Source organism: Balaenoptera acutorostrata, chromosome 11 (genome assembly GCF_949987535.1).
Source record: "Balaenoptera acutorostrata chromosome 11, mBalAcu1.1, whole genome shotgun sequence".
NCBI classification, from domain to species: Eukaryota; Metazoa; Chordata; class Mammalia; order Artiodactyla; family Balaenopteridae; genus Balaenoptera; species Balaenoptera acutorostrata.
The window spans coordinates 92,069,479-92,096,033 of NC_080074.1; the positions used below are offsets into that span (position 1 = coordinate 92,069,479).

At 35.7% G+C, this 26,555-nt stretch overlaps 1 protein-coding gene across 1 annotated transcript in view; it reads right to left on the reverse strand.

Annotated features, from left to right (window-relative positions):
• Window positions 1-26,555, reverse strand: part of PIK3C2G (phosphatidylinositol-4-phosphate 3-kinase catalytic subunit type 2 gamma) — a 361,656-nt gene that overhangs the window by 254,668 nt on the left and 80,433 nt on the right. Inside the window, exons 13-15 of the mRNA XM_007194812.2 lie at window positions 23,524-23,638; window positions 10,717-10,847; window positions 3,036-3,137 (exon numbers count right to left, since the gene is read on the reverse strand). Coding sequence (XP_007194874.2) covers window positions 3,036-3,137; window positions 10,717-10,847; window positions 23,524-23,638 — 348 coding nt within the window. The remainder of the gene's footprint in view (window positions 1-3,035; window positions 3,138-10,716; window positions 10,848-23,523; window positions 23,639-26,555) is intronic.

The window sequence follows — 26,555 nt, forward strand, 5'->3', positions numbered from 1 at the left end:
TTAGAGATATAGTCATAGTTTTTACCTTTACAATTACTCTTTAAATATTTTTAATAGTTTTATAGAGATATAAATACCATACAATTCACTCAGAGTGTACAATGTAATGATTTTTAGCATGTTTCCAGAGTTGTGGAACCATAACCACAAAAAGAAACCTCATATCCATTGGCACTCATTCCCTATTTTCCCCCTCCTCTAGCCCTAGGTGATCACTAATCTACTTTCTGTCTCTATCCATTTGCCTATTCTGGGCATCTCTTATATATGGATCATACAATATGTGGTCTTTTGTGACTAGCTTCTTTTGCTTAGCATGTTTTCAAGGTTCATTCATGTTGTAACATACATTAATATTCGTTCTTTCTTATTATTGAATACTGCTACATTGCATGGATAGGCCACATTTTATCTATCCATTCATTAGCTGATGGCCATTTGAGTTGTTTCTACTTTTTGGCTATTATAAATAATGCTGGTCTGAACATTCATGTAGGAGTTTTTGAGTGAACCTACTTTTTATTTACCTTGAGTATTAGCTAGGAGTGGAATTGTTGGGTCATATGGTAACTTGATGTTTAATATTTAACAAACTGACAAATTGTTTTCCAAAGTGGCTGCCCCATTTTACATTCCCTTGAGCAACATATGAGATTTCCAATTTCTTCACATCCTTGCCAATGCTTATTGTCTTTTTGATTACAGCCATATTAGTTAGTGTGAAGTGGTATCTCATTGTGGTTTTCATTTATATTTCCCTAGTGGTTAATGATGTTGAGCATCTTTTCATGTGCTTACTGGGCATTTGTATATTTTCTTTGGGGAAATGTTGGATCCTCTGACTATTTATTTATTTAAAAAAATATTTATTTATTTGGCTGCGCCTGGTCTTAGTTGCAGCACATGGGATCTTCGTTGCCGTGTGCGGGATCTTTGTTGCGGCACGTGGGATGTTTTAGTTATGGCACGCAAACTCTTAGTTGCGGTATGTGGAATCTAGTTCCCTAACCAGGGATCGAACCCGGGCTCCCTGCATTGGGAGTGGGAGTCTTAGCCACTGGACCACCAGGGAAGTCCCCCTCTGACCATTTAAAAATTGGCTTATTTATTGTTTTGTTATTGAGTTGTAAGAGTATTTATATATTCTGAATACAATTCCCTTATTGGATATATGATTTGCTAAATCTTCTCTTACTCTGTGAATTGTTACCTTCACTTTTTTTTTTTTTAACCTTCACATTTTGAGCCAAATTTCTAAGAGCTAATCAGTTCAGGAATGACAAAATAATAATTGTGCTAATATTCTAAGTCTTACTTGAGCCAAAAAAACTAGAATTTAGCAAAAAAATTTTGTAGATATTGGCTATTCTTATCTATCTAAATCAGAAAAAGATGTTAGGAGTAAGGTGGAAATGAGAAATTATTTTTTTCCAGAAGGTTCTTGAAATACAAGTATGAACTGTAAATAATTCCAATGAAACCAATCAATTGTTAATTGATTTTCTTATCATAGCATTATTTCATTAATTCATTCACCTGTACAAGGAGATGTAGGAAATAAAGATAATTGATGATTCCCTCAAATAATATAATTTAAATATTAAAATAAAGTAGTATAAGTAATCATAATGTATTTTTGAGAGTGATTGAGTCAATAGTGAGTAATTACTATGTCCCAGGTATTATTAAGCCCTTGGGAAACAGAAACACTATGATGAACTGTTTTGCCTTAACTAGCTCTCAGTCCAATATGGGCAAATTACATGTTTCACATGTTGCATGTAAACACATTGCAATAAAATGTAATTTATAAAGAAACAAAGCACTGTATTAGGAAGATGTGGTCAATTTTACTTGGCAAGATCAAGGAAGGATCCACCTAGAAGAAGCCTTATAAAAAGGGGAAAAGCTGCAAGGTCAACTAAAAGAAAAATTCTCTATCTATCTATCTATCTATCTATCTATCTATCTATCTATCATCTATCTATCATCATCTATCAAGGAAGAGTGGGCATCTGGGCATGCAGTAATTAATGGAAGACATCAGAAAACTGAATAAAACGTGAGAGGCACAAAACATGTAGGGTTTTAAGATAATTTGTAAATTTTGAGCTTGGAAGATTGAGAGGAACCTATTAACTCTTACAAATAATAGAAAAAGAAAACACTTTCTCTTCCTTTCCCATGCTAGAAGTTTTATAAAAGACACAGATTTTAAAATAAACCTAAATAAATCCTTTGAAAAGTTCTTTGTGTCACTTTCTCTCCCTCCTTTCTCCTTCATCAGGATCTTGAGGGAGAATTTAGAACAGAACTGGGTGTCACAATTCTTCTCTGACTCTAGAGATTGCAGACTTTCTTCATGGCATCGGTGAGCTGATGCCATCAAGACAGACTTAAAATATCTCTTCTTGGCTTTGAATATGAAACAGAAGCCAAGGAAGAGCTGCTTTCCCAAACCAGAGCCAGACACCACACTTGCTCCCTCATGCTTCTCCTTAACTAGAAGATGACATCATTGCCCCACCCGATCCCCTAGCCCCATGCATTTTATTCTGAGGGAAGATCTGGAGAATATATAAGGGATAGCTTTTCCTTTTATTCTTGTCATCATCATTGGCTTATTAACTGAAAACCTACTGTAAGCAGGGTATTTTGCCAGGCTTTGCATTTTTCAGTAGTAAAAGATATTGTTTTAATTTTTAAGGACTCTTTTCTTTTGAGAGGGGGACAAGTAGAGAATTTTATTTTTCCCTATTCAATATTTTTTGTTGTTATTTCTCTAAGAGCAACTAGACTCTCCATTTAAGATACTATGGCCATTAATTATACTTCAAGTTTAGTACAGAAGACACAATTATAGTTTAGATTTGTTTAAAATTTATATTCATAGTTTACATTTATCTAAATTTAATATTCATAGCTACTGACATTGGAAACAAACGGAATTGCTATTGAATTAATCATATAGTCCTACAGCTTTTCTCTTCAAATTTTTCTCATTAGTAATGTCATGCCTGTCATGCAATTCTTACCTGGAAGTCAAAAGTCCAAGTGCCTCCAAAGGGTGAGAAAATTTCCATCTTCTCAAAATGGTATGCATTTCTGAAACAGTTGTTTCATCCCATCCAGGGGCACTACCCAGGACCAAAGGAAGGGAGCAATTTTCATTATTGCAGTACAGGCGATAAAACCATAAGTATCTTCTCTTTTCCTCAGAGAGTCTGCAAAACCAGATTGGAAACTATAATTTACTGGAGTTTGCTACACTAACAAATGTTTGCTGTAAATACACAGTACAAAATGTTAGTCTAGTTCTTTGACTTTTATTTTAGTTTATTTTGGAAAATAAGTCCTTTATCTTTTTGGGACAGTTTGATAGGTTATTTTATCAGCTTATTTCCCACTAAATTTATTTTTTTATAGAAAAATAAAATGAAATAAACTTCAGTTCAGATAATTCACATTTATTTTTCCTCACTCTTATGCTTGCCACTTTTTAAAAAACGTCATTTTGGTTGGCAAAGTCTCTGTCTCCTTTAAGGCAGACCAAGTTTATCCGAATCCTGCAACGTGTACTACTTAGAACAAAGTTGCTTAACTATTTACTTTCTTACATTCTTTATAAATTAACTTAGACCCAAGTGGGCCTGTGGAGAAATGGCATATTTCGAAGACCATATTCCTTCATTTCAAAGCAAGTTTCAATCAGAGTTCAGAAAACTTTTTGCTCTGAACTTCAAAAACAAAGATCTCAATTTATCCCTGGATTCTGGCTTTAAATTCTCAGAGTTTGCTGGAAGTTTGGGGTTAAAATGCCAGTGAATAGGACTTCCTTAAGTGCTCAAGTGTTTCCCTCTGGAGAGTGGTCCCAACAGAAGATTTAAGTCTAGGACAAGGGCCTTTGATTCACTGACAGTTTACCATGTTTTGCTTACACTCGAGCAAAAGCATTCAAGACCATGGTTCAGCTGAAGGACAGCATTTCTCACATGACAATGACAGCTTTTCAACACTGTCTCCTCCAAACTGATACTCTGTTGCTCAGCTTAAATTAACTAAAACTCCCAAGCAGGATAATAAGAATTATTGAAAGATTTTAAATATCGATATTTCTCTACAATTTCTTCTGAAGCCATCTTCATCTGCAAAGTGAAAGAACTGGATTATAGAGGATGATTTTTTTTTTTTTTTTTTTTTTTTTTTTAATTTTATTTATTTATTTATTTATTTATTTTTGGCTGTGCTGGGTCTTCGGTTCGTGCGAGGGCTTTCTCTAGTTGCGGCAAGTGGGGGCCACTCTTCATCGCGGTGCGGGGACCGCTCTTCATCGCGGTGCGCGGGCCTTTCACTATCGCGGCCCCTCCCGTTGCGGGGCACAGGCTCCAGACGCGCAGGCTCAGCAGCTGTGGCTCACGGGCCCAGCTGCTCCGTGGCATGTGGGATCTTCCCAGACCAGGGCTCGAACCCGTGTCTCCTGCATTAGCAGGCAGATTCTCAACCACTGCGCCACCAGGGAAGCCCTAGAGGATGATTTTTGAGGTACATTTAGGCTCCTTTTCTGTTTTGTCACTACCTTCCTCACCAGAAAGCCCTGGAAGAAAAAATTCCATAACCAAATTATTTCTATGGTATTAAAACAAGTTATTTTTTCCTAACTGAATTCATTTTTTTAATATTGAACAGTGATTTTTTTCTCTTTTACCTTCTTTTATTGAAGCATAATTTACATAAAAGAGAATGCATGGATTCAGTTAATTAAATTTTGCCAAATGCATATATCAAGTAAAAACTACACACTTTTCAAGATATAAAACAGTTTTCTTATGCCACCAAAGGCAAGCACTAGTATGATTTCTTTCACTTTAGACTAATATTACCTATTTTCAAACTTCACAAAAATGGAATCATAGAGTAAATATTCTTTTAGTTATAGCTTCTTTCACTCAGTATAATGTTTTTTAAATTACCCATATTGTTGAGTGTATCAGTAGATTATTCCTTTTAATTAATGAGTACTCTTCCTTTGTATGAATATATCACAATTTCTTATCCTTTCTCATATTTGATGGACATTTGTGTTGTTTCCTGTTTTGGGTTATTATGAATAAAGCTGCTGAGAACATTTGTGTGCATGTGTTCATATGGGTGTATTTTTCGTTTCTCCTAGAAAGTACCAAGGAGGGGAATGAGTTGGTTGTATGTCACATTTTTGTTTAACTTTTGAAGAAACTGTCAAACTATTCTCTGAAGTGGTTGTAATATTTTACATTATCATGTGTAGGGTATGATAGAACCAACTATATGGCATTCTTGCCCACACTTGATTTTTGCCCATTTAAAAATATTATCCAAGTCTTCAGAGTTTAATTAAAAGCATACTGATCATTTGAAAAAAAAAAACATTCTAAAGGGTGTACAACTGTATCTTTATCACTAATTTGGGGAGGACTAGAACTGTCATCTTAACAAAAGTGGTTATTTTAATCAATGACATGATATATCCTTCCATTTACTGAGATTTTCTTTAATTTCTCTTAGCAAAGTTTTGTACTTTTTAATGTAGAGATGTTGATATTGTAAATAGAATTTTGAAAAATAAAATTTATTTTCTATTTTTTACTCGAATACAATTGCATTTTGCACATTAACCTCAAATGCTATGATCTTACATAATCACTCATAAAAATAGAGTCAGTTTTATTTCTTTCTTTCCAACTTCTATACATTTAACACTTATTTATCTTGCCATAGTGCACTGGCTAGGATTTCCAGTACAACACTGAAGAGGAATATTCAGACAAACATCTTTGCTTTGTTCCCAGTTTAGGGGGAAAGCATTCATTCTTGCACCACTTAATACGATGTTAACTCTAGATTTTTCCATAGATCTAGATTCAACTCAGGAGTTGAAGTCTGAAGAAGTTCCATTCTACTCCTAGTTTTGTGAGTTTTTATCAAAATGGGTGTTGAATGTTGTCAAATTTTTTTTTTCCAAATATTTCAAGATGGTATGATTTTCCTTGTATATCTTTTTCCATTCTTTCAACTATAATCAAGCTGAATTCTTATATTTAAAATATATGCCTGTAAACAGCATAAAGTTGGATATTACTTTTGTAATGTAGGCTAACAATTTCTGCCTTTTAATTGGGGTTTTTATTAATTTATATTTAACAGAATATTGACATGATTGGGTTTAAATCAACCATATTGTTACTAATTTTTTTGTCCAAACTATTTCTCCTTTTCTCCTGCTTTCTTCTGGATTTTTTTAAATTTAATTTTTGTCATCTTTTTGACTTTTAAATGTACTCTTAAAATTTGGGGAGTGTGGTTTCTTTCAAGATTATAATATTCTTTTTTAGCATATCACAGCCAACCACAATTAATGTTACACTACCTTATGTATAAGAATCTTAGAACACTATGCTTTTATTTTTCTATTTCTCATTCTTATTGTAGTTGTTACACATTTTACTTTCATATATTGCAAACGCAGCTGTATATTGTGATTATTTTTGTTTAAACAATTATTTTTTAAAATAAATTAATAAATGTGTAAAAAATGTGTATCTTTATTATCTACCTATTTTCCCTTTGTGGTGCTTTTCATTTATTCTTGTAGATTTGAGTGTCCATCTACTTATCACTTCTTTTAGCATGAAATATTTTCTTTAAGATTTCTTATAGTACAGATGAGCTTATAACTAACTCAGCTGTGCTTAGTTGAAAACGTTTTAATTTTGCCTTAATTTTTGAAATGTAATTTTACTGGTTATATAATTTTAAGTTGATGTATTTTCTTTTCCCCTTTCAAAATGCAAGATAATGTTATAATGTCTTTTGGCTTCCATTGCTTCTAATGAGAAATCCTCAGTTAATGAGTAATCTGCTGAATTATAGTTGTTCCCATGGATGCAATTTGTTGATTTTCTCTGATGCTTTAGAAAAAATTTATCTTTATCTTTAGTTTTCAGAAATTTGACTATAATGTGCTTAGGTGGTGTGTGTGTGTGCACATGCACACATGCTTGGGATTTGCTAAGCTTCTTATATCTGTGGGTTGATTTTTTTTTTAATCAAAGTTGTAAAATTTTGGCTATTATTTCTTTCAGTTTTTTTATTTTTTTTTTTACTTCAATCTCTCTCTTCTCTCCTGTGTGTCCAATACACACATATTATATTACTTGATATTGCCCCACAGGTCACAAGGCTCTATCACTATTTTCAGGTTTTGTTCTTTCTGTACTTCAACATGGATAATTTCTATAACCCATTCTTCAAGCTCACTGTTCTTTTTTTCTTCATTATGCAATCTATTAAGCTTTTCCAGTGATTTTTAAAAATTTAGATATTGTGCTTTTCAGTTCCTAAGTTTCCATTTTTCTACTGAGACTTCATTTGTTCACTCATACATATCTTTTTATTTAAGTCCACAGAAGTCTTTATAATAGTTGTAAAATATTTGGATCTGTTTCTGTTAACTGCTTTCCCCCATCTTGGGCTATGGTTATATATTCCTGACTCTTCCTATGACTAGCAATTATTGATTGTACACTAAACCTTTAAAATTCTGCTTTTTGCTATCTTTTGAGTGTTGAATGTTTCAATTTTTTTAGTAGTCTGTTTAATTACTAGCAGATCAGCTTGATCCTTTTGAGGCTTGTTTTTACGATTTGTTAGGCTAGGCCAAGTATAGTCCTTAATCTTGGGCTAGAGCACACTTACTCCTAATATGCACCTTTCTGATTTCTTTACTGAATGCTGGGGTGTGGTGATCTTTCTCTATTATTACTAGTCGGAATTTCTATGTCTCCCAGAATTGGGCAACCTCTAGAATCTGCATTTATTTCACATCTCCCTGTAGCAATTCTTTTGCAGTCCCTACAAAATCTCTATCTGCTCAAGAGTAGCTTAGTACTCAGCTAAATATAGAAGGGGACACCAATACATATTTCTGTAGCTTCTATCCTGTACATCTTCCTTTTCTCTACTATTATGCTCTGTAAATTCCAGCTGCCTCAGCATCATTAAACTCCGATCTCTGCCTTTTTTTTTTTTTTTAAATCTCAGCAAAACCTGCATGCTCTTCTTGAATTATATCTCCCAGATCTATGGTACAGAAAATGCCTCTGGGCTGAAAGTCACTTTATTAATGGGTTCACCTCAAGGCCTGTCTGTTCAATTTCTGAGAGCAGTTGTTTCATATGTATTTTTCTTGTGTCATATTTCTTTAATTCAGGAGGATTAGTCTAGTAATAGGTAATCTTCATGGCTAGAAGTGGAAGCATAATTTCTTTCATACCAAATTATTTTATACCTTATGTTCCAGGATTTTCTTTATATTTGACATATTCTTTTAGCTGTCATCAAGAAGGTGTTTTTCTTATTTTTACAAATATTATAGGCACATTTTCATTGAATTTCATTGAGTCTGAACTTTTTGACTGATTACATTTGATCAATTTGAAAGAAGGAATAATTAAGTTACCAACTAAATGATAAAATGTGGTATTTTGAAAATGAATTTAATCTGTTTCTAACACAAGTTTTATCACACTGAAGGCTGGTTTCCATCTGTTTTCACAGTCCAGAATGAAATTGTACTCTACTGAGCATTGATAATTGTATTTGAGTGGGTGAAACAGAGGAAAATGTTACTCATTTTATAGTATAAGTTATTCTCTTAAATAGAAACTGAAGTATAAAACCAGTTAGAAATCACTGGGGTTAATTTAAAAACACAAACCTTTAATATTTAAAGGCAGTTACTGTGATTATTATTTGTCGGTTTTGATATTTTTTGTTTGAATATTTTAAAATTTCAAAGTATAGTATCTTTTTATATATTAAAAATCTCTCATTACAAATATATTAGCCTCTGATATGTGACACACTTGTGGAATGCAAGGTTTTGTATTTTTGATTAAGGAGTATAAAAAGATGCTTCACCTAGTTAAGATGACAATAGTCTAGTATAAAAATGGATCATCAAAATATGTGTCTTGAGGACTAAGAGAGTCTTTCAACATTTTCAATCCTTAAGGTAATTTTTATACCAAATTCTATGCAAAGGAACTTTATTCATTATAACATTTATTTCACATATATTATTTATCAGGCACAGTGTAGAACACTGGAAATATAGTGATAAACAAGATAGATAGGTTCCTTGTTCTCTCAGTTCTTACAAGCTAGTAAGAAAAAACACATTAATAAACAAGATGATAATAGATTTTGCTAAGTGTGATAACATAAAAGGTAATAAGACAGATTGTAAAGAGAGAAAAACTCCATTAGGTAGGGTGATCAAAGAAGGGCTCTTTGAGAAGATCACAATTAAGTGAAGACCTACAGGGTGAGATGATTCAGTCATGTGAAGAACTAGGAAGGAGTATTTCATGTAGAGGAAACACCAAATAAGAAGGCCTTGAGATGGGAGAGGGAATATAGCACATGTGAAGTATGTGAAGCAAACTGATGTCACTGGCTTGAAGTGAATGAGGAAAAGAGTAAGACAAGTTGAAATTAAGAGATCAGGGGAGTAACAAGATTACCCAAAATGGAATGCTTGATCACATTCAACACCTCAATCTGGACGGTCTCAAACTTATTCCTCCTCCAGAAAATGACTCTAACATCTGCCCAGTTCATCAATTCAAAACCCTTAGATTCTCCATTGACTTAACTTGATTCTTTGGTTTTTCAATTGACTTAACTCCTATTTACTAATAATCATGAAGTCACATCTTCTCAATTTCCAAATATGCTCCAAATCTAGCCATTACTACCAGTGTCCACTGCCATCTCCCTAGTTCTAGTGACCATGACCTCCTGCCTAAAATATTACATAAGCTACTCTGCTGTACTGCTTGCTTCCACTCTTACTTCCTCTCCAATCCATTCTTCAACTTGTAGTCAAAAGAATCACTCAAAAAGATTATTCAGATCACATGATTAGCCTATTCAAAACCTTTCAATAATTTCTTATTCTTGGAATAAAATGCTTTATTATGTTATATATATATTATCACCATAAATATATGTATATATATACATATATATATACACACACACACATACACATAAAGAGTTGCTTTCTTAGTTTTATGCTTTTGCCATGTTAGTAATGAGAACCATAAGCTGTGGCTTAGATATTACCAAATATTAAAGTCAAGCAGTAATTACAAAGAGAGAATTAGTATTCTTTTATAATTCTTCCTGGTATTTTTTTTTTCCCCAGAGAATTACTGTTTGACAAAATTTAAGTACTCCTTAGTTACTAATTTAGTGCTATTAAAACACGATTTATTTCTGTTCTTTTTTAATCTGCCATTATAATTAAATTTTGCATTTTCCTGTTTACTACCTACTTGAAGGACTGAGCAATGGTTTATCACTGTTAAATGCTGATCTATATCAGTCTCTGCTTTGTTGTTTTGAACTGAATGATCTGCAATCCTTTTATTTTTCCTTTGACCAAACTTAAAGTTGCTAAATGCCCCAAGGGAAAAAAAAATCTTTAAAAAAACATGAAAAATTACTAATTTAGTTCCTAAACATTAGCTGATCATCCAACAGGCATGATTTTAGGAAATGAAAGGAGTTACGTGGGAAGGAAGGTTCACTCTTGAAAGATATGAGTGCTTCTAGTATGACTGCTGGTATCATGAACAGCAGGCAAAATTCCCTCCCAAGAACTGGGTCACTTACAGTAAGGGAGACTGTTTCTGTGAAAGTCTGGCAATATGTTTTAAACATTCTTTTGGTGGTTCTTCAAGATCACTTCTATTCTCTTCAGAATCAAGTTTCATATATTCCCACTCAGTAGCTGGAAAATCAATCTGAAATAAATAAAATGGTTTGCCATGTATCAAACGCCTGAAAAATGCATTATTAACTTAATGTTTTTTATCTTAGATTTATAGAAACTAAAGTAAAATAAATACCCTATATTTTCTGTGCTTTTTATTATTTAAAAATAATTTTAAAAGAATCATTACGGTTTGGACTTGGTGTTTAAATATACATGATATTTGGCAAATCCTCAATTATTTATATAAATGGTATATAAATTAGTAGACTGTAACATTATCTTAGAAAAAATGAGAAAAATAATAACATATGAACTTTTCATACAGTTAAATGTTACATTTTTGTTTAGTGCTGAAATTACATCCTTTCCAATTTTCATTACTAAAATGTCTTTCTATTATTAAATGATGAAAATTATAGATGGTAATTACACTTTTTTCATATAATCACTTGATAAAATAAAAAGAGTTACTTTATGTTGGTCTCTACTACCTGAAATCTGTAAGTCTGTGAATCACTCTGTAGACATGATAGTGAAATCTTCTCTGGTAAAGATCTGTTTCACAAGTATAAAACCAAATAGAATATTTTTGCTGTGGCTCTATAGTTCAGCTTTATAGACAGAACTAGAATGCAGGCCTTCTTTTTTCCTGGCTCAACATGCTTTCCACTAAACCATGTTTAAGTGATAATCTGATTCTTGTAAATAAAATAATAGTTAACAAAACATAGTTTCCAAGTATGTAAATGAGCTAAATATTTTACTGCCCAAAATATTTGCTTAAGAGTATCATATATTATTTTTCATCTTCATATTGGAAAATCTAAAGAATTTATTTTTCTCTGCTGAACTATCTTAGGTTGTGATCTCAGAGAAAATGGAAGAATATTATAAGGTAGAATGTGAGATGCAGTTTAATCTATTTGGGCTCTTATTTGAAAAAGTCTTAGCAATTTTATTCTGTAACCTTTGAAATTTGTTGCAAAATTTGTTTTTATATAAATAAAAACAAATTTGTTATAATTTTGGTATAAATTTGTTATAATTATCACTTATTATAAATTTGTTATAATTATCAAATTTGTTATAATTATCAATATAAATTTGTTATAATTATCACTTATTATTCCAACATGAAAAAAGAGTTGAGTAACAGAAATGCTAAACCAAAGCAATATTACAGTAAATTTTGCCTCTTGACAGAAAGAGTAATTTTGATGCCTTGGAGGGAAGTGCCTGTAGTATTAGTATGTTACACTTTACTCTTTATGTATCCAAATATTTTAAACACATAAAACAAAAATACTAGAAATAGTATTTAATGAGCTAATTCAATTTTATGTTGGTCCTAAGTAAAGGCAGGGTAGATGAGAAACTAAAGGTAGTAGATGAGAATACAGTAGTAGATGAGAATACAGAAGTTCCCTGTGAACAATCCATAATAAATTATTTGATATATTTCAATTATGAAAATTCTTTTTCATTTCTGATACAGGAATGAGGCCCTATACAAACTGCGTATCTTCATATATTATGAAGGCAAACAGTTACTGATTCTTGAGCCACTTATAGAAAATATTAGGATTTTCCCCAATTGTCTCTCGTTCTAATTTTTCACAAAAGAGAAATCCCCCAAAGTATGTGTTAATGTATTTGCACTAGAATTCTTTTTTTTTTTTTTTTTTTTAATTTATTTATTTATTTTAGCTGTGTTGGGTCTTCGTTTCTGTGCGAGGGCTTTCTCTAGTTGTGGCAAGTGGGGGCCACTCTTCATCGCGGTGCGCGGGCCTCTCACTGTCGCGGCCTCTCTTGTTGCGGAGCACAGGCTCCAGACGCGCAGGCTCAGCAGCTGTGGCTCACGGGCCCAGTTGCTCCGCGGCATGTGGGATCCTCCCAGACCAGGGCCCGAACCCGTGTCCCCCGCATTGGCAGGCAGACTCTCAACCACTGCGCCACCAGGGAAGCCCTAGAATTCTTTTTTTTTTTAACACCTTTATTGGAGTATAATTGTTTTACAATGGTGTGTTAGTTTCTGCTTTATAGCAAAGTGAATCAGCTATTTTTTTGATAATAGCCTGGTTTTCTCAGGGTATATACCCAGTAGTGGGATTGCTGGGTCGTATGATAGTTCTACTTTTAGTTTTTTAAGGAACCTCCATACTGATCTCCATAGTGGCTGTATCAATTTACATTCCCACCGACAGTGAATAGGGTTCCCTTTTCTCCACACCCCCTCCAGCATTTATTGTTTGTAGATTTTTTGATGATGGCCATTCTGACTGGTGGGAGGTGATACCTCATTGTAGTTTTGATTTGCATTTCTCTAACGATTAGTGACGTTGAGAATCCTTTAATGTGTTTGCTGGCAATCTGTATATCTTCTTTGGAGAAAGGTCTATTTAGGTCTTCTGCCCATTTTTAAATTGGGTTGTTTGTTTTTTTGATATTGAGCTGCGTGAGCTGCTTGTAAATTCTGGAGATTAATCCTTTGTCAGTTGCTTCACTTGCAAATATATTCTCCCATTCTGAGGGTTGTCTTTTCATCTTGTTTATGGTTTCCTTTGCTGTGCAAAGGCTTTTAAGTTTCATTAGGTCCCTTTGTTTACTTTTGTTTTTATTTCCATTTCTGTAGGAGGTGGGTCAAAAAGGATCTTGCTGTGATTTATGTCATAGAGTGTTCTGCCTATGTTTTCCTATAAGAGTTTTATAATGTCTGCCCTTACATTAAGGCCTTTAATCCATTTTGAGTTTATTTTTGTGTATGGTGTTAGGGAGTGTTCTAATTTCATTCTTTTACAGGTAGCTGTCCAGTTTTCCCAGCACCACTTATTGAAGAGGCTGTCTTTTCTCCATTGTATATTCTTGCCTCCTTTATCAAAAATAAGGTGACCATATGTGTGAGGGTTTATCTCTGGGCTTTCTATCCTGTTCCATTGATCTATATTTCTGTTTTTCTGCCAGTACCATACTGTCTTGATTACTGTAGCTTTTTGTATAGTCTGAAGTCTGGGAGCCTGATTCCTCCAGCTCTGTTTTTCTTTCTCAAGATTGCTTTGGCTATTTGGGGTCTTTTGTGTTTCCATACAAATTGTGAAATTTTTTGTTCTAGTTATGTGAAAAATGTCATTGGTAGTTTGATAGGGATTGCACTGAATCTGTAGATTGCTTTGGGTAGTATAGTCATTTTCACAATGCTGAGTCTTCCAATCCAAGAACATGGTATATCTCTCCATGTGTTGGTATCATCGTTAATTTCTTTCATCAGTGTCTTATAGTTTTCTGCATACAGGTCTTTTGTCTCCTTAGGTAGATTTATACCTAGGTATTTTATTCTTTTTGTTGCAGTGGTAAATGGGAGTGTTTCCTTAATTTCTCTTTCACACTTTTCATCATTAGTATATAGGAATGCGAGAGATTTCTGTGCATTAATTTTGTATCCTGCTACTTCATCAAATTCAGTGATTAGCTCTAGTACTTTTCTAGTAGCATCTTTAGGATTCTCTACATATAGTATCATGTCATCTGCAAACAGTGACAGTTTTACTTCTTCTTTTCCAATTTGGATTCCTTTTCTTTCTTTTTCTTCTCTGATTGCTGTGGCAAAAACTTCCAAAACTATGTTGAATAATAGTGGTGAGAGTGGACAACCTTGTCTTTTTCATGATCTTAGAGGAAATAGTTTCAGTTTTTCACCACTGAGAATGATGTTGGCTGTGGGTTTGTCATATATGGCCTTTATTATGTTGAGGTAAGTTCCCTCTATGCCTACTTTCTGGAAGGTTTTTGTCATAAATGGGTATTGAATTGTGTCAAAAGCATTTTCTGCATTTATTGAGATGATCATATAGTTTTTCTCCTTCAATTTGTCAATATGGTTTATCACATTGATTGATTTGCATATATTGAAGAATCCTTGCATTCCTGGGATGAACCTCACTTCATCATGGTGTGTGATCCTTTTAATGTGCTGTTGGACTCTGTTTGCTAGTATTTTGTTGAGGATTTTTGCATCTATGTTCTTCAGTGATATTGGCCTGTAGTTTTCTTTGTGACATCTTTGTCTTGTCTTGGTATCAGGGTGATGGTGGCCACATAGAATGAGTTTGGGAGTGTTCCTCCCTCTGCTATATCTTGGAAGAGTTTGAGAAGGATAGGTGTAGCTCTTCCCTAATGTTTGATAGAATTCGCCTGTGAAGCCATCTGGTCCTGGACTTTTGTTTGTTGGAAGATTATTCATCACAGTCTCAATCTCAGTCCTTGTGATTGATCTGTTTATATATTCTATTTTTTCGTGGTTCAGTCTTGGAAGATTGTGCATTTAGAAGAATTTGTCCATTTCTTCCAGGTTTTCCATTTTATTGGCATATAGTTGCTTGTAGTAATCTCTCATGATCCTTGTATTTCTGCAGTGTCAGTTGTTATGTCTTCTTTTTCATTTCTAATTCTGTTGATTTGAGTCTTCTCCCTTTTTTTCTTGATGAGTCTGGCTAATGGTTTATCAATTTTATTTATCTTCTGAAAGAACCAGCTTTTAGTTTTATTGATCTTTGCTATTGTTTCCTGCATTTCTTTTTCATTTATTTATGATCTGTTCTTTATGATTTCTCTCCTTCTACTAATTTTGGGGTTTTTTTTTGTTCTTCTTTCTCTAATTGATTTAGGTGTGAGGTTAGGTTATTTGAGATGTTTCTTGTTTCTTGCGGTAGGATTGTATTGCCATAAACTTCCCTCTTAGAACTGCTTTTGCTGCATCCCATAGGTTTTGGGTCATCGTGTTTTCATTGTCATTTTTTTTCTAGGTATTTTTTGATTTCCTCTTTGATTTATTCAGTGATCTCTTGGTTATTTAGTAGTGTATTGTTTAGCCTCCATGTGTTTGTATTTTTTACAGATTTTTTAATGTAATTGATATCTAGTCTCACAGCACTGTGGTCGGAAAAGATACTTGATATCATTTCAATTTTCTTAAATTTACCAAGGCTTGATTTGTGACCCGAGATATGAACTATCCTGGAGAATGTTCCATGAGCACTTGAGAAGAAAGTGTATTCTGTTGTTTTTGGATGGAATGTCCTATAAATATCAATTAAGTCCATCTTGTTTAATATATCATTTAAAGCTTGTGTTTCCTTATTTATGTTCATTTTGGATGATCTGTCCATTGGTAAAAGTGGGGTGTTAAAGTCCCCTACTAGTATTGTGTTACTGTCGATTTCCCCTTTTATGGCTGTTAGCATTTGACTTAGGTATTGAGGTGCTCCTATGTTGGGTGCATAAATATTTATAATCGTTATATCTTCTTCTTGGATTGATCCCTTGATCATTATGCAGTGTCCTTCTTTGCCTCTTGTAATAGTCTTTATTTTAAAGTCTATTTTGTCTGATCTGAGTATTGCTACTCCAGCTTTCTTTTGATTTCCATTTGCATGGAACATCTTTTTCCATCCCCTCACTTTCAGCCTGTGTGTCTCCCTAGGTCTGAAGTGGGTCTCTTGTAGACAGCATATACACAGGTCTTGTTTTTGTATCCATTCAGCCAGTCTATGTGTTTTAGCTGGAGCATTTAATCCATTTACATTTAAGGTAGTTATCAATATGTATGTTAGTATTAACATTTTCTTAATTGTTTTGTGTTTGTTATTGTAGGTCTTTTCCTCCTCTTGTGTTTCCTGCCTAGAAAAGTTCCACTAGCATTTGTTGTACAGCTGGTTTGGTTGTGCTGAATTCTCTTAGCTTTTGCTTGTCTATAAAGGTTTTAATTTCTCCGTCAAATCTGAATGAGATCCTTGTTGGGTAGAGTAATCTTGGTTGTAGGTTTTTCCCTTTCATCACTTTAAATATGTCCTGCCAGTCCCTTCTGGCTTGCAGAGTTTCTGCTGAAAGATCAGCTGCTAACTTTATGGGGATTTCCTTGTATGTTATTTGTTGTTTTTCCCTTGCTGCTTTTAATATTGTTTCCTTGTATTTAATTTTTGATAGTTTGATTAATATGTGTCTTGGTGTGTTTCTCCTTGGATTTATCCTGTATGGGACTCTCTGCACTTCCTGGACTTGATTGACTATTTCCTTTCCCATATTAGGGAAGTTTTCAACTATAATCTCTTCAAATATTTTCTCAGTCCCTTTCTCTTTCTCTTCTTCTTCTGGGACCCTTATAATTGGAATGTTGGTGCATTTAATGTTGTCCCAGAGTTTCTGAGACTGTTCTCAATTCTTTTCATTCTTTTTTCTTTATTCTGCTCTGTGGTAGTTATTTCCACTATTTTATCTTCCAGGTCACTTATCCGTTCTTCTGCCTCAGTTATTCTGCTATTGATCCCTTCCAGCGAATTTTAAATTTTATTTATTGTGTTGTTCATCGTTTGTTTGCTCTTTAGTTCTTCTGGGTCCTTGTTAAACGTTTCTTGTATTTTCTCCTTTCTATTTCCAAGATTTTGGATCATCTTTACTATCATTACTGTGAATTCTTTTTCAGGTAGACTGCCTATTTCCTCTTCATTTGTTTGGTCTCCTGGGTTTTTACCTTGTTCCTTCATCTGCTGTGTGTTTCTCTGTCTTCTCATTTTGCTTAACTTACTGTGTTTGGGGTCTCCTTTTCTCAGCCTGCAGGTTCGTAGTTCCCATTGTTTTTGGTGTCTGTCCCCAGTGGCTAAGGTTAGTTCAGTGGGTTGTGTAGGCTTCCTGGTGGAGGGGAGTGGTGCTTGTGTTCTGGTGGATAAGGCTGGATCTTGTCTTTTTGGTGGGCAGGACCGCATCCAGTGGTGTGTTTTGGGGTGTCTGTGACCTTATTATGATTTTAGGCAGCCTCTCTGCTAATGGGTGGGGTTGTGCTCCTGTCTTGCTAGTTGTTTGGCATGGGGTGTCCCGCACTGTTGCTTGCTGGTCGTTGAGTGGAGCTGGGTCTTAACGTTGAGATGGAGATCTCTGGGAGAGCTTTCGCCGTTTGATATTAAGTGGAGCCTGGAGGTCTCTGGTGGACCAGTGTCCTGAACTTGGCCCTCACACCTCAGAGGCACAGGCCTGACACCCAGCCGGAGCACCAAAACCCTGTCAGTCACACGGCTTGTTGTCCAAGCCACTAGAGTAGAAATGAGGTGGTAAGTAAAGAAGCGAAAAGGCTTCTGCTAGCCCCACAGAGACTGCGACTGCTGTAGCGGGGCTGTGCTGCCACAGCTCGCAGTCCGCGGAGCAGCTGGAGTCACGAAGGCTTCCTGTGAGGCTGTTTGGGCCGCCCGGGTTGCCTGGGTTGCCTGTGTCACGGCTGCCAGTGCCACTCTGCGCACTCTGTTCAGCTGGCTTTCTGCTTTGCCGTGCGGGCTGCTGCTTGCAGCTTGGGCTCATGGCTCCTCCTGCCCTGACAGTTCACCGACAGCTGCCCTAGAATTCTTTTGAGTACTATGCATTATGGAGGAGGAGAAAGGTAAACATTAACAATTAAAATAGGGTACAATATGTATATAGCACCCCAAAGCTGTGTTTCAAGTTATTAATGGCAAACATGTGACTCTTCTCCTTCTGTGGTCATGACCCACTGTCTGGCCTTGGCCTCAGTCTTTTTTTTTAATGGAGTGCTCCAGGAGCCTTCTTTTAATGCGTGCACTGCATGTGCCATGACACCTATTTGTCAAGTGTTGAAGATAGACTCCTGTTTTCAAGCAAAAAAAATTATGAGGCTCTTTCTTCTGGAGTACAGGCAAATACTCAGACCCAGTCATCCAAACTTCTAATTCATACCTCCTTAAACATTTGAATATTATCTTCTTGTGTTCCATTTATCCATCTTACTTTACTTCCTCCCTCATCCTTTTCCACTTACACTTGGCCACCACGGTTTCTACTATGACTTCATGTCTTGGAATTCCTTGAAGGAGCTGCTGTGAATGTCCCTAGTGTCCATGATCCACAACCATGCCAATAAGGTGTCCATGGGCTTGCTCAGACCCCCATGATTCTGTCAGTTTGTTCAAAGAAATGCAGCCTGACTGTAGATGTAGCTTGGATATTATAAGGCACATAAATATTGGACCATAAGTTCTATGCAGTTCAAGGGAGGGAAGGATGCCTACTAACTGGATGGCAATTGTTGTGAGTCTCAAGGAAGGAGTTGTAAAAGAGGGACCCATATAGTGGTTCAGGAGTGAAAAGAACCTATGCTACATTAGGACACAAAATGTACTGTGGTCTAAGGACCAGGTACCAATAATAAGACTGTTGCCTCCCCATGACATTGCTGATAATTAAGGATAAGCAGGTAATGAAATGTTAGGTAAAGGAAAATACTTTGCATGAATGAGTAGGTAAGAACTATGGTTTAAAGAGAGGGACTGCTCACACAAGAAGAAAAACTGAACATAGTGGTATCTATCAGAATTCTAACAAGCGGACCAAAGTGCTAAGTTTAGAAATATCTGTAAGTTTGATTATTGTAGTGATCAGATGTATGGACACATATCAGTAATTTACAAATACTGTATTCCTGGTGCTATGCTAGATTCTGGGGATAAAACACTGTCAATGTCCTCAAAAATCAAGAAGTCAATGGGAAAGAAGTTCTTGAGAAAGAAATATAATGTAAATGTGTTGATAAAAATCTTATTGGCTATTATATGAATATAGAGGAAGGGCACTTAACCCTGCTTGGAGTGGAAAGAGAGGAGGGGGTAAGGGAGAGATCCCTAGAGAAGGGTCCATGGATCCTAAAAGGTGAATAACAATTACAGACACTAAGCCTGAGAGATGGGCAGTAGACGGTGAAGGGAAGACGGTAGATACACTGCAGGCAGGGAATAGTATTCATAAATGCACATAAGGTAAAAGCAGGACAGTGCATGTCAGAAACTATAACTCTTTCAGTGTTGCTGGAGCAACACTGTCAGTCAAGGAGTGGCAAGGGAAACAGTGGAGGGGGCTACGTTGTATTGCTCGTCCTTAATTCTCTAGGTAGCGCTGAGTTATTGAAGAGTATAAATGGGCGAGTGGCAGGTTCAGATTTACATTTTAGAAGGATCACACTTGTGGATTTTGGATTATAGAATAACAAAACTAAAGACAAGAAAAAACACATCTAAACCGTTGTAACCTAGGAGGGAACTGTTGAACTAGGGCAGATGAGGTGGGGAATTGTGAGGACAGACATGAGGAACACATGGAGATAAGTTGGCAGAATATAGTGTGGACTGAATATGAGTAGCGAGAAAGAAGGAGGAGACAAGTGAAACAGCTCGGTGTATCTGGGGGCATGAACAGACATAAATAATTCAGGGAGTGAAAGCATTTTGAGAGGATGGTGAGCTCAGTTTGGGATGTGTTGTCTTTGAAGCTGTCTACAGAATATCCAGGTGAGAAGCTAGGCAGGCACGTGCTTATATTTGTCTGAAGCATGTGGTGTAAAGGAGTCTGAACTAAAGATAGAGACTTAGAAGTGAACCTGCAAGATACTGTAAATTAAACCTTAAGAATGAATGAGACCCAGCAATTCCACTGCTGGGTATACACCCAAGATAAATGAAAACATATGTTCACACACAAATTTGTATATGAATGTTCATAGCAGCACTATGTTTAATAGCCAAAAGGTGGAAACAATCTAAATGCATAGCAACTAATAAGTGGATAAAGTGTGGTATATCTATATAATGTAATATTATTCAACAATAAAAAAGAAATAAATACTGATATATGCTACAAAGTGGATGAATTTTGAAACATTATGCTAAGTAAAAGAATCTAGCCACAAAAGAACACACATTGTATGATTCCATTTATATGAAATGGGCAGAACAGGTGAATCTACAGAGACAGAAAGTGCATTAGTAGTTGCTTAGAGTTGGGACTAGGAAGTGATAGCTAAAAGTTATGAGATTTCTTTATAAAAATGAAAATGCTCTAAAATTGACGTTGGTGAGATTAGTTGCACATATCTGTGAAAATACTAGGAAACACTGAATTGCACACTTTAAATGGGAGGATTGTATGGTATGTGAAGTATATCTCAATACAGCTTTAAAGAAATTCTCTCAGGGAGAATATGTCTACTGAGAGTAGCAATGGGCAGCAGATGGAATCCTTGAAAACTGGCAACAGTGGGGACTAGCTGAAGAAGACAGAGAAAGAATAACCAGAGAGAGTGTGAAGAGAAACCTAGGGCAGCAACAGAGGGGAAGAGTGTTCTGTAATGGGGAAGAGACAGTGCCAAAAATTGCAGAGAGAGGGCTAGTATGAAGAGGAATGAGAACAAGCACTGGATTTGGCAACTAGAAATTAGCGGCTTGCCTGACAATAGTTCAGTGTGGTGAGGACAAATAAACCAAAATATAGTGAATTTAGACATGAATGAGAAGATGAATAAGTAGAGAAACATAAAACAAAACAAGAGCAACATGAACTAAAACAGCTCTGCTCTTAGGGCTTAAATTATGAGTCACTCTACTAGATTGTATACAGAGAGAGGGAGGAAGTTGAGGGAGATACAGGTTGATGGAATCATATAACAATTTGCCTCCATGTCTGAACTCAGATCTACTTCACTCTATCCACTGCTTCCAGTCAGCAGCACAGCATGAAAAAAACAAGACTGACTTGAAGGAATCAAGTTCTGTAACATATATCCCTTATCATACTGTGGTGGCAACAGTGTGGCAGTAACTGTCCATCTAATGTAGACAGTCAGCAAAGTACAGACCTGAAAGAAGATGGACAGGCATAGTACTGTACAATTCTTTCATTGCACGTAGGTGAAAATAGAAGGTTAAATGACTTGTTCACAGTCATAAAGTTTACTGTTAAAGAGCTAAGACTAGACTCTGGATTTCCTAACTCTCAGCCTGACCTCTTTCCCTTGAGACCCACCCTGACTCCTTAACAACACTGGTTGCAGAACTTGCTTCTAATTTCCTTACCATCTCATAATCTTTAGATTGAAAATTCTGCTCTAAATTTAGCTGTGTGTAATTAGAGTGATGCTGGTTATTAAGGCTTTTAATACTTTAGTAACTCCTATTTTATTGTGTATATTTCATCATCAATTAAAAACATCTGAGACGTTTCCCTCTATGTCTATACCATTTGAAATTATTTTGTAAAAGCAGATAATTTAACGTTTTTGCATACTGTTGAATTATTTCCATGCCCTCTCTCCTTTTTTCGTAAGATAAATTCTGTCATGGCTCCAGGTCTCTGCTTTGAAATCTATGCTGCTGTCGAATGCTCGAAACTTTGCTTCAGATTCCACTTCCAAGATCTGTGTTCCTAAAGCAGCTGTTCCCCTCATCTGAGAAGAATCAAGGCGAGTCTCATCTGATAGTCTCCCTTCCATCCTCCACCCCACAGCTGCTGCTGAAGGCCCAGATACTCATAAATTTATATCCACAAAGCTCTGGCAATGGTCAGACTTGGAAGATTTTGGTTAAGCTCAGGTGGTTTGGATCTGGCAAGAAATAGTCCGATAAGAAATGCATTCATCCTCTCAAAGAAAGGTAGCTGTCCTGTTATGAGGAAACATCTGCTAATCAGTAAGCCATCACATGCTAAATGTTAGGATGTGCCGAGATCCACCCTGAAAAAACACTCTTTTTTATCATCATGTCCATGGATTCGAAGTGGATCTTTGGCTACTGTCTGGGAGGGACATCCTCCATCCTTCAGAATGAAAGCCACATTTTTATTAGTGTTCTTTTTCTTTACCTTTTTTAACATCTTGCTGTCCATTTTGCTAAACTTTGTCCCTCACACCCCTCACCCCAAACCTGGAAATTTTACGAACCTCCGGACTTCACTAGTTCCCTCTAGTGTAGTGATCCTCACTGAAGGCAAATTTACCCCTAGAGATCATCTGACAATATTTGGAGGCATTTTTGATTGTCAGAACTGGGGAAGTGCTACTGGCACCTAGTGGGTAAAAGTCAAAGACACTGCCAAGTATCCTACAATGCACAGGACAGTCCCCACAACAAAGACTTATCCTGTCCAAAATGTCAATAGTACTGAGGTTGAAAAATCCTGTTCTACAGAATGCTGCCCAGTTTTCCCTATGGAGATGGAAAGTCCATATCCCCTGCATTGCCATGTATGGGAGTGTCCATGCTTCAGGTATCTGATGAATCTGATCACTTATAATCATGAAAAAATGAGGAAAGTGAGAAAAAAATCCTCTGAGTAGAAAGGACCAAAGCCTGGAATCATTAACCACCTTTCATTCATGATTACAAATAGCAGAAAGTAGAGAGCCTTTAAGGAAAAAGAAAGGATTTTTGTTTGCAGTTTCTCCCCCACTATCTAGCTAATTGCTAGTCATTTAGGAAACACACAACAAAAGAAATTTTAAGGAAACATGACGCAATGAAGAGACAGGTGTGTATAAGGTACCAAGTTAATAACATATACTAATGACTGTTTTTAGACAATGGAAAGAAAAATGAATACGTATAATGAGTAGATTCATGGCAACACTCCATCCCTCTCCTTCATGATTGTGTTTGATAGAGAATGGCTTGAAATTGCTATTATGTAAGCTGAGAGAAAAGTGCTTTGAGAATACTGAATGCAAAATAAAAGCAATAGAGATTTTACAAATCCCAGAAGGCTGGAGAAAGAGAAGACTATTAAAATGTGTGATCCTGGAAGAAAATTGTTTCTGTAATTGACAACAAGCTACTTATCAACCAATACTTGCTGTGTGTACTTTAATCTCATAGCCTGACACTTACCTGCAGGGTCACTGGGGATGGCTGACTTATATCCCACACTCCTGGAGCTATCAGTTCTTTGGGAGGCTCACTCTGTAATGTTGTGCTGAATAACACAGACCTGAGAATTGATTTGCTGCAAAAGACAACACATATGGACAGGCAGAAGTCACTTCAAAAGGGAAGCTATTATTATCTATAAATTTCTTTTGGAGTATAAACATAATCAGCTATTTCAGTAGCTTCATTCAGTAGCTAGAAGATAAATACAATATTCCTCAAGCCTAGGTACTGATTAGTGGTTCATTTCTAATATATTGCATGCATGGCTATGTCCATAGACACCTACATTTATTTTCCACATAAGAAAATTGTTTCCACAATGGTTTCTAACAGGTAGCATTTACTCTTAATTTCCAACAATGTTGATTACAAGATGGGACTAAGAATCTCAAATTTATATTCTTGGAGTTATGACTCCCTTAAATCAATAAAGATGTTAACTCTTAAGCACATTTTTTTGCTCCAGGGTGACTAAATTCCTTGGGCATCTTTAAAGATATGAGCTCTAAACTTATAGAAAAAAAAGATTTAAATTAGCGTATGATTTGCAGAATCAAAATAGTTGTGGGACTTCATAGAGGAAATGATTCTTTAAGCATAAATAGAAAGATTATTCATATTTTGAGTATTTAAAACTATGCTGTAAATTACCATAGCAAATGAGAGTGAATACAGGAAAGACTTTAGACAGGAAGAATTCATGGATACTTTTAACAGCTTCAGTAACATCCAGATCCACAGAGGCTTATAGGAATTAAAAAAACAAGCTACACCTGGCTTGTATATATGAATAAGATTATTGGTAAAATGTTCCATGATCACTAAGAACAGTCTTTGATCAACATACCAAATTAAAACTGTAGAACTTAAAGTCAATAAAATTAAGTTCATAAAGAACTTTAAAGCAAAATAAGCCTTTTTGAAAATAACATAGAATTCTACCTTGCCATTTAATGGACAAATATGCAAAATATGAAGGAAAAAATCCAACAAATAAAGTTTTTAAATCCTGAGGCTTCCTGAGGCTTGGCTTCTTTATTTTTCATATCTAAAGATATTGTTAAAAAGTATCTGCCCAAGGGATATATTTTAAACATTTTAAACATTTATAATTTTAAACATTCTGGGTAGATATCTTTATACAACCCAAGAATATTCTTTTAGCAGAATGAATTTTAAGTCTTTATTTTCCCTTTGTTCTATTCCCTCCTCATCTGGAGAAAGTTGTTTTTGTTTTGTTTTGTTTTTTGGTATAACAATACCAGGGACCAGTATTAGCAAGCTAAAAGTTAACTCAATGAGGTAAAGATTAGAAAATTATGATTGTGATTTTCTCTTTTACTTTTCAGAGTATATAACCTTGCCCTAAATGGTCTGAAGCATCCATCCTCTTGGGAAAAGTTTTGGCCTAGTTTCAGCCAGAATGCGAAAAGAAGGTCTAACACTATGTTTTGGAAGGCTCAGATGTTAATGTCCTCCACAGTATTTACAGAAAATATTCATATCCACAGTAGAATCAACAGGAGTGAGGAGGGAGGATGTGGCGTAATGGAAGGGGAATGTGGCAAAAGAAAAAGCCACGACTTTCTGGCAATTTGAGGCTGTGGGAAGCAGAAGACAGAGAAAGAGGGACAGAGTGAGTATGGTAGACAGAGGTATTCCAATTTCCCCCCCTCTGCCTATAGGAAGACCCATGGGGAGGAGTGTTAGATAAGTGAGCATAGCCTAATGATGAGGGCAGAGGGGACTCAATTCTGTACCCCATGCTTCAGATCCTGGAAGAAAGTCACCTATTGAGCTGCTCTTGTACCAACTTGTGGAGTGACCTTAAACTTCAGGCCATGTGACATACAGGCAAAAGGAACTCCTGTGTTTAGCTTTATTGGGTCTTCTTTGGTTTCTGTACAGAAGAGATGGAGTCTAGGCACAGCTAAAAATATCTGTGTGAGGGTGTTTTCATAAAGGGGGTCACATGGTGGGGACAAAGGGCCTCTGTAATAAGGGCATCTGATTGAACCATCTGAGCTGAGGTCAGCTGGATGTCCCATATGGGTCTATGGTGCCTGCGAGAGCCCAAGTCACCCAGGGAGTGTCAGTAAGCCCTGGTGAAGCTGGGAGAGCACCAATCACAAGCTACACAAGATACAACAAATAACCACCAGCTTAAAAATGCCTTCGATTTGGATATCATAAGGATATCCAGATATCCTCTTAGAAAGAGAAGGTGTCGGGAAGCTATCTGAGTGACTGAGCATTTTATCCGAAGGAGGGAGACTGCATAATTCTAAAAGGACTATTTAAATTATTGAATTGACTAATTTTTTGTAATTGATGTAAAGTTTTTTTCTTCTCATTAGTTACAGGGTAGGAGCTCATGAGGAAAAGTGGGATATATTAAGTGCATTTTTCTTCACATTTAAGTTGTGTAATGAGTTATATTTATGGCCTTACTATATTTATACGTCTTGGCCATATTTCACTCTGAAAATCTGAATGACCTAAGCTGATTCCTACAAAAATGAAGGGACTCATTTCTCTCCTTTGATGGAGTCTGGATCAACAGTCACCCTGGCCTTAACCCTGAAGCATACAGGGCAGAGTGAAGTCAGAACTCTTGATTCAAGTATGTGTACGAAAGGATGTATCAAGCAATAGGGCATAGAGAGAATGAGCTTCTAGCTGTCCAACTGAGGTTGATATAATACATACTTTAAGGCAATTTGGGGGAAAGGATGTTTGGGACCATTCTTTGGATTCTCTTTGTGTTGGATATTAGCTAATTTATATTCTGATAAGGGACTATATCTAAACATCTTTTTCAATATTGTAAGCATGATGGGGAGTAAATTTCCATAGATTTCTGTGAATAGAAAACACAAGGATAAGGAAGATGATCAGTGGAATTAAGATGTTAAAAGGATGCATCTAAGAGTGTTGATGGTCTCAGAAAGAGGATGAAAATGGAAACTTTTAATACTCAAGTTGGTGGG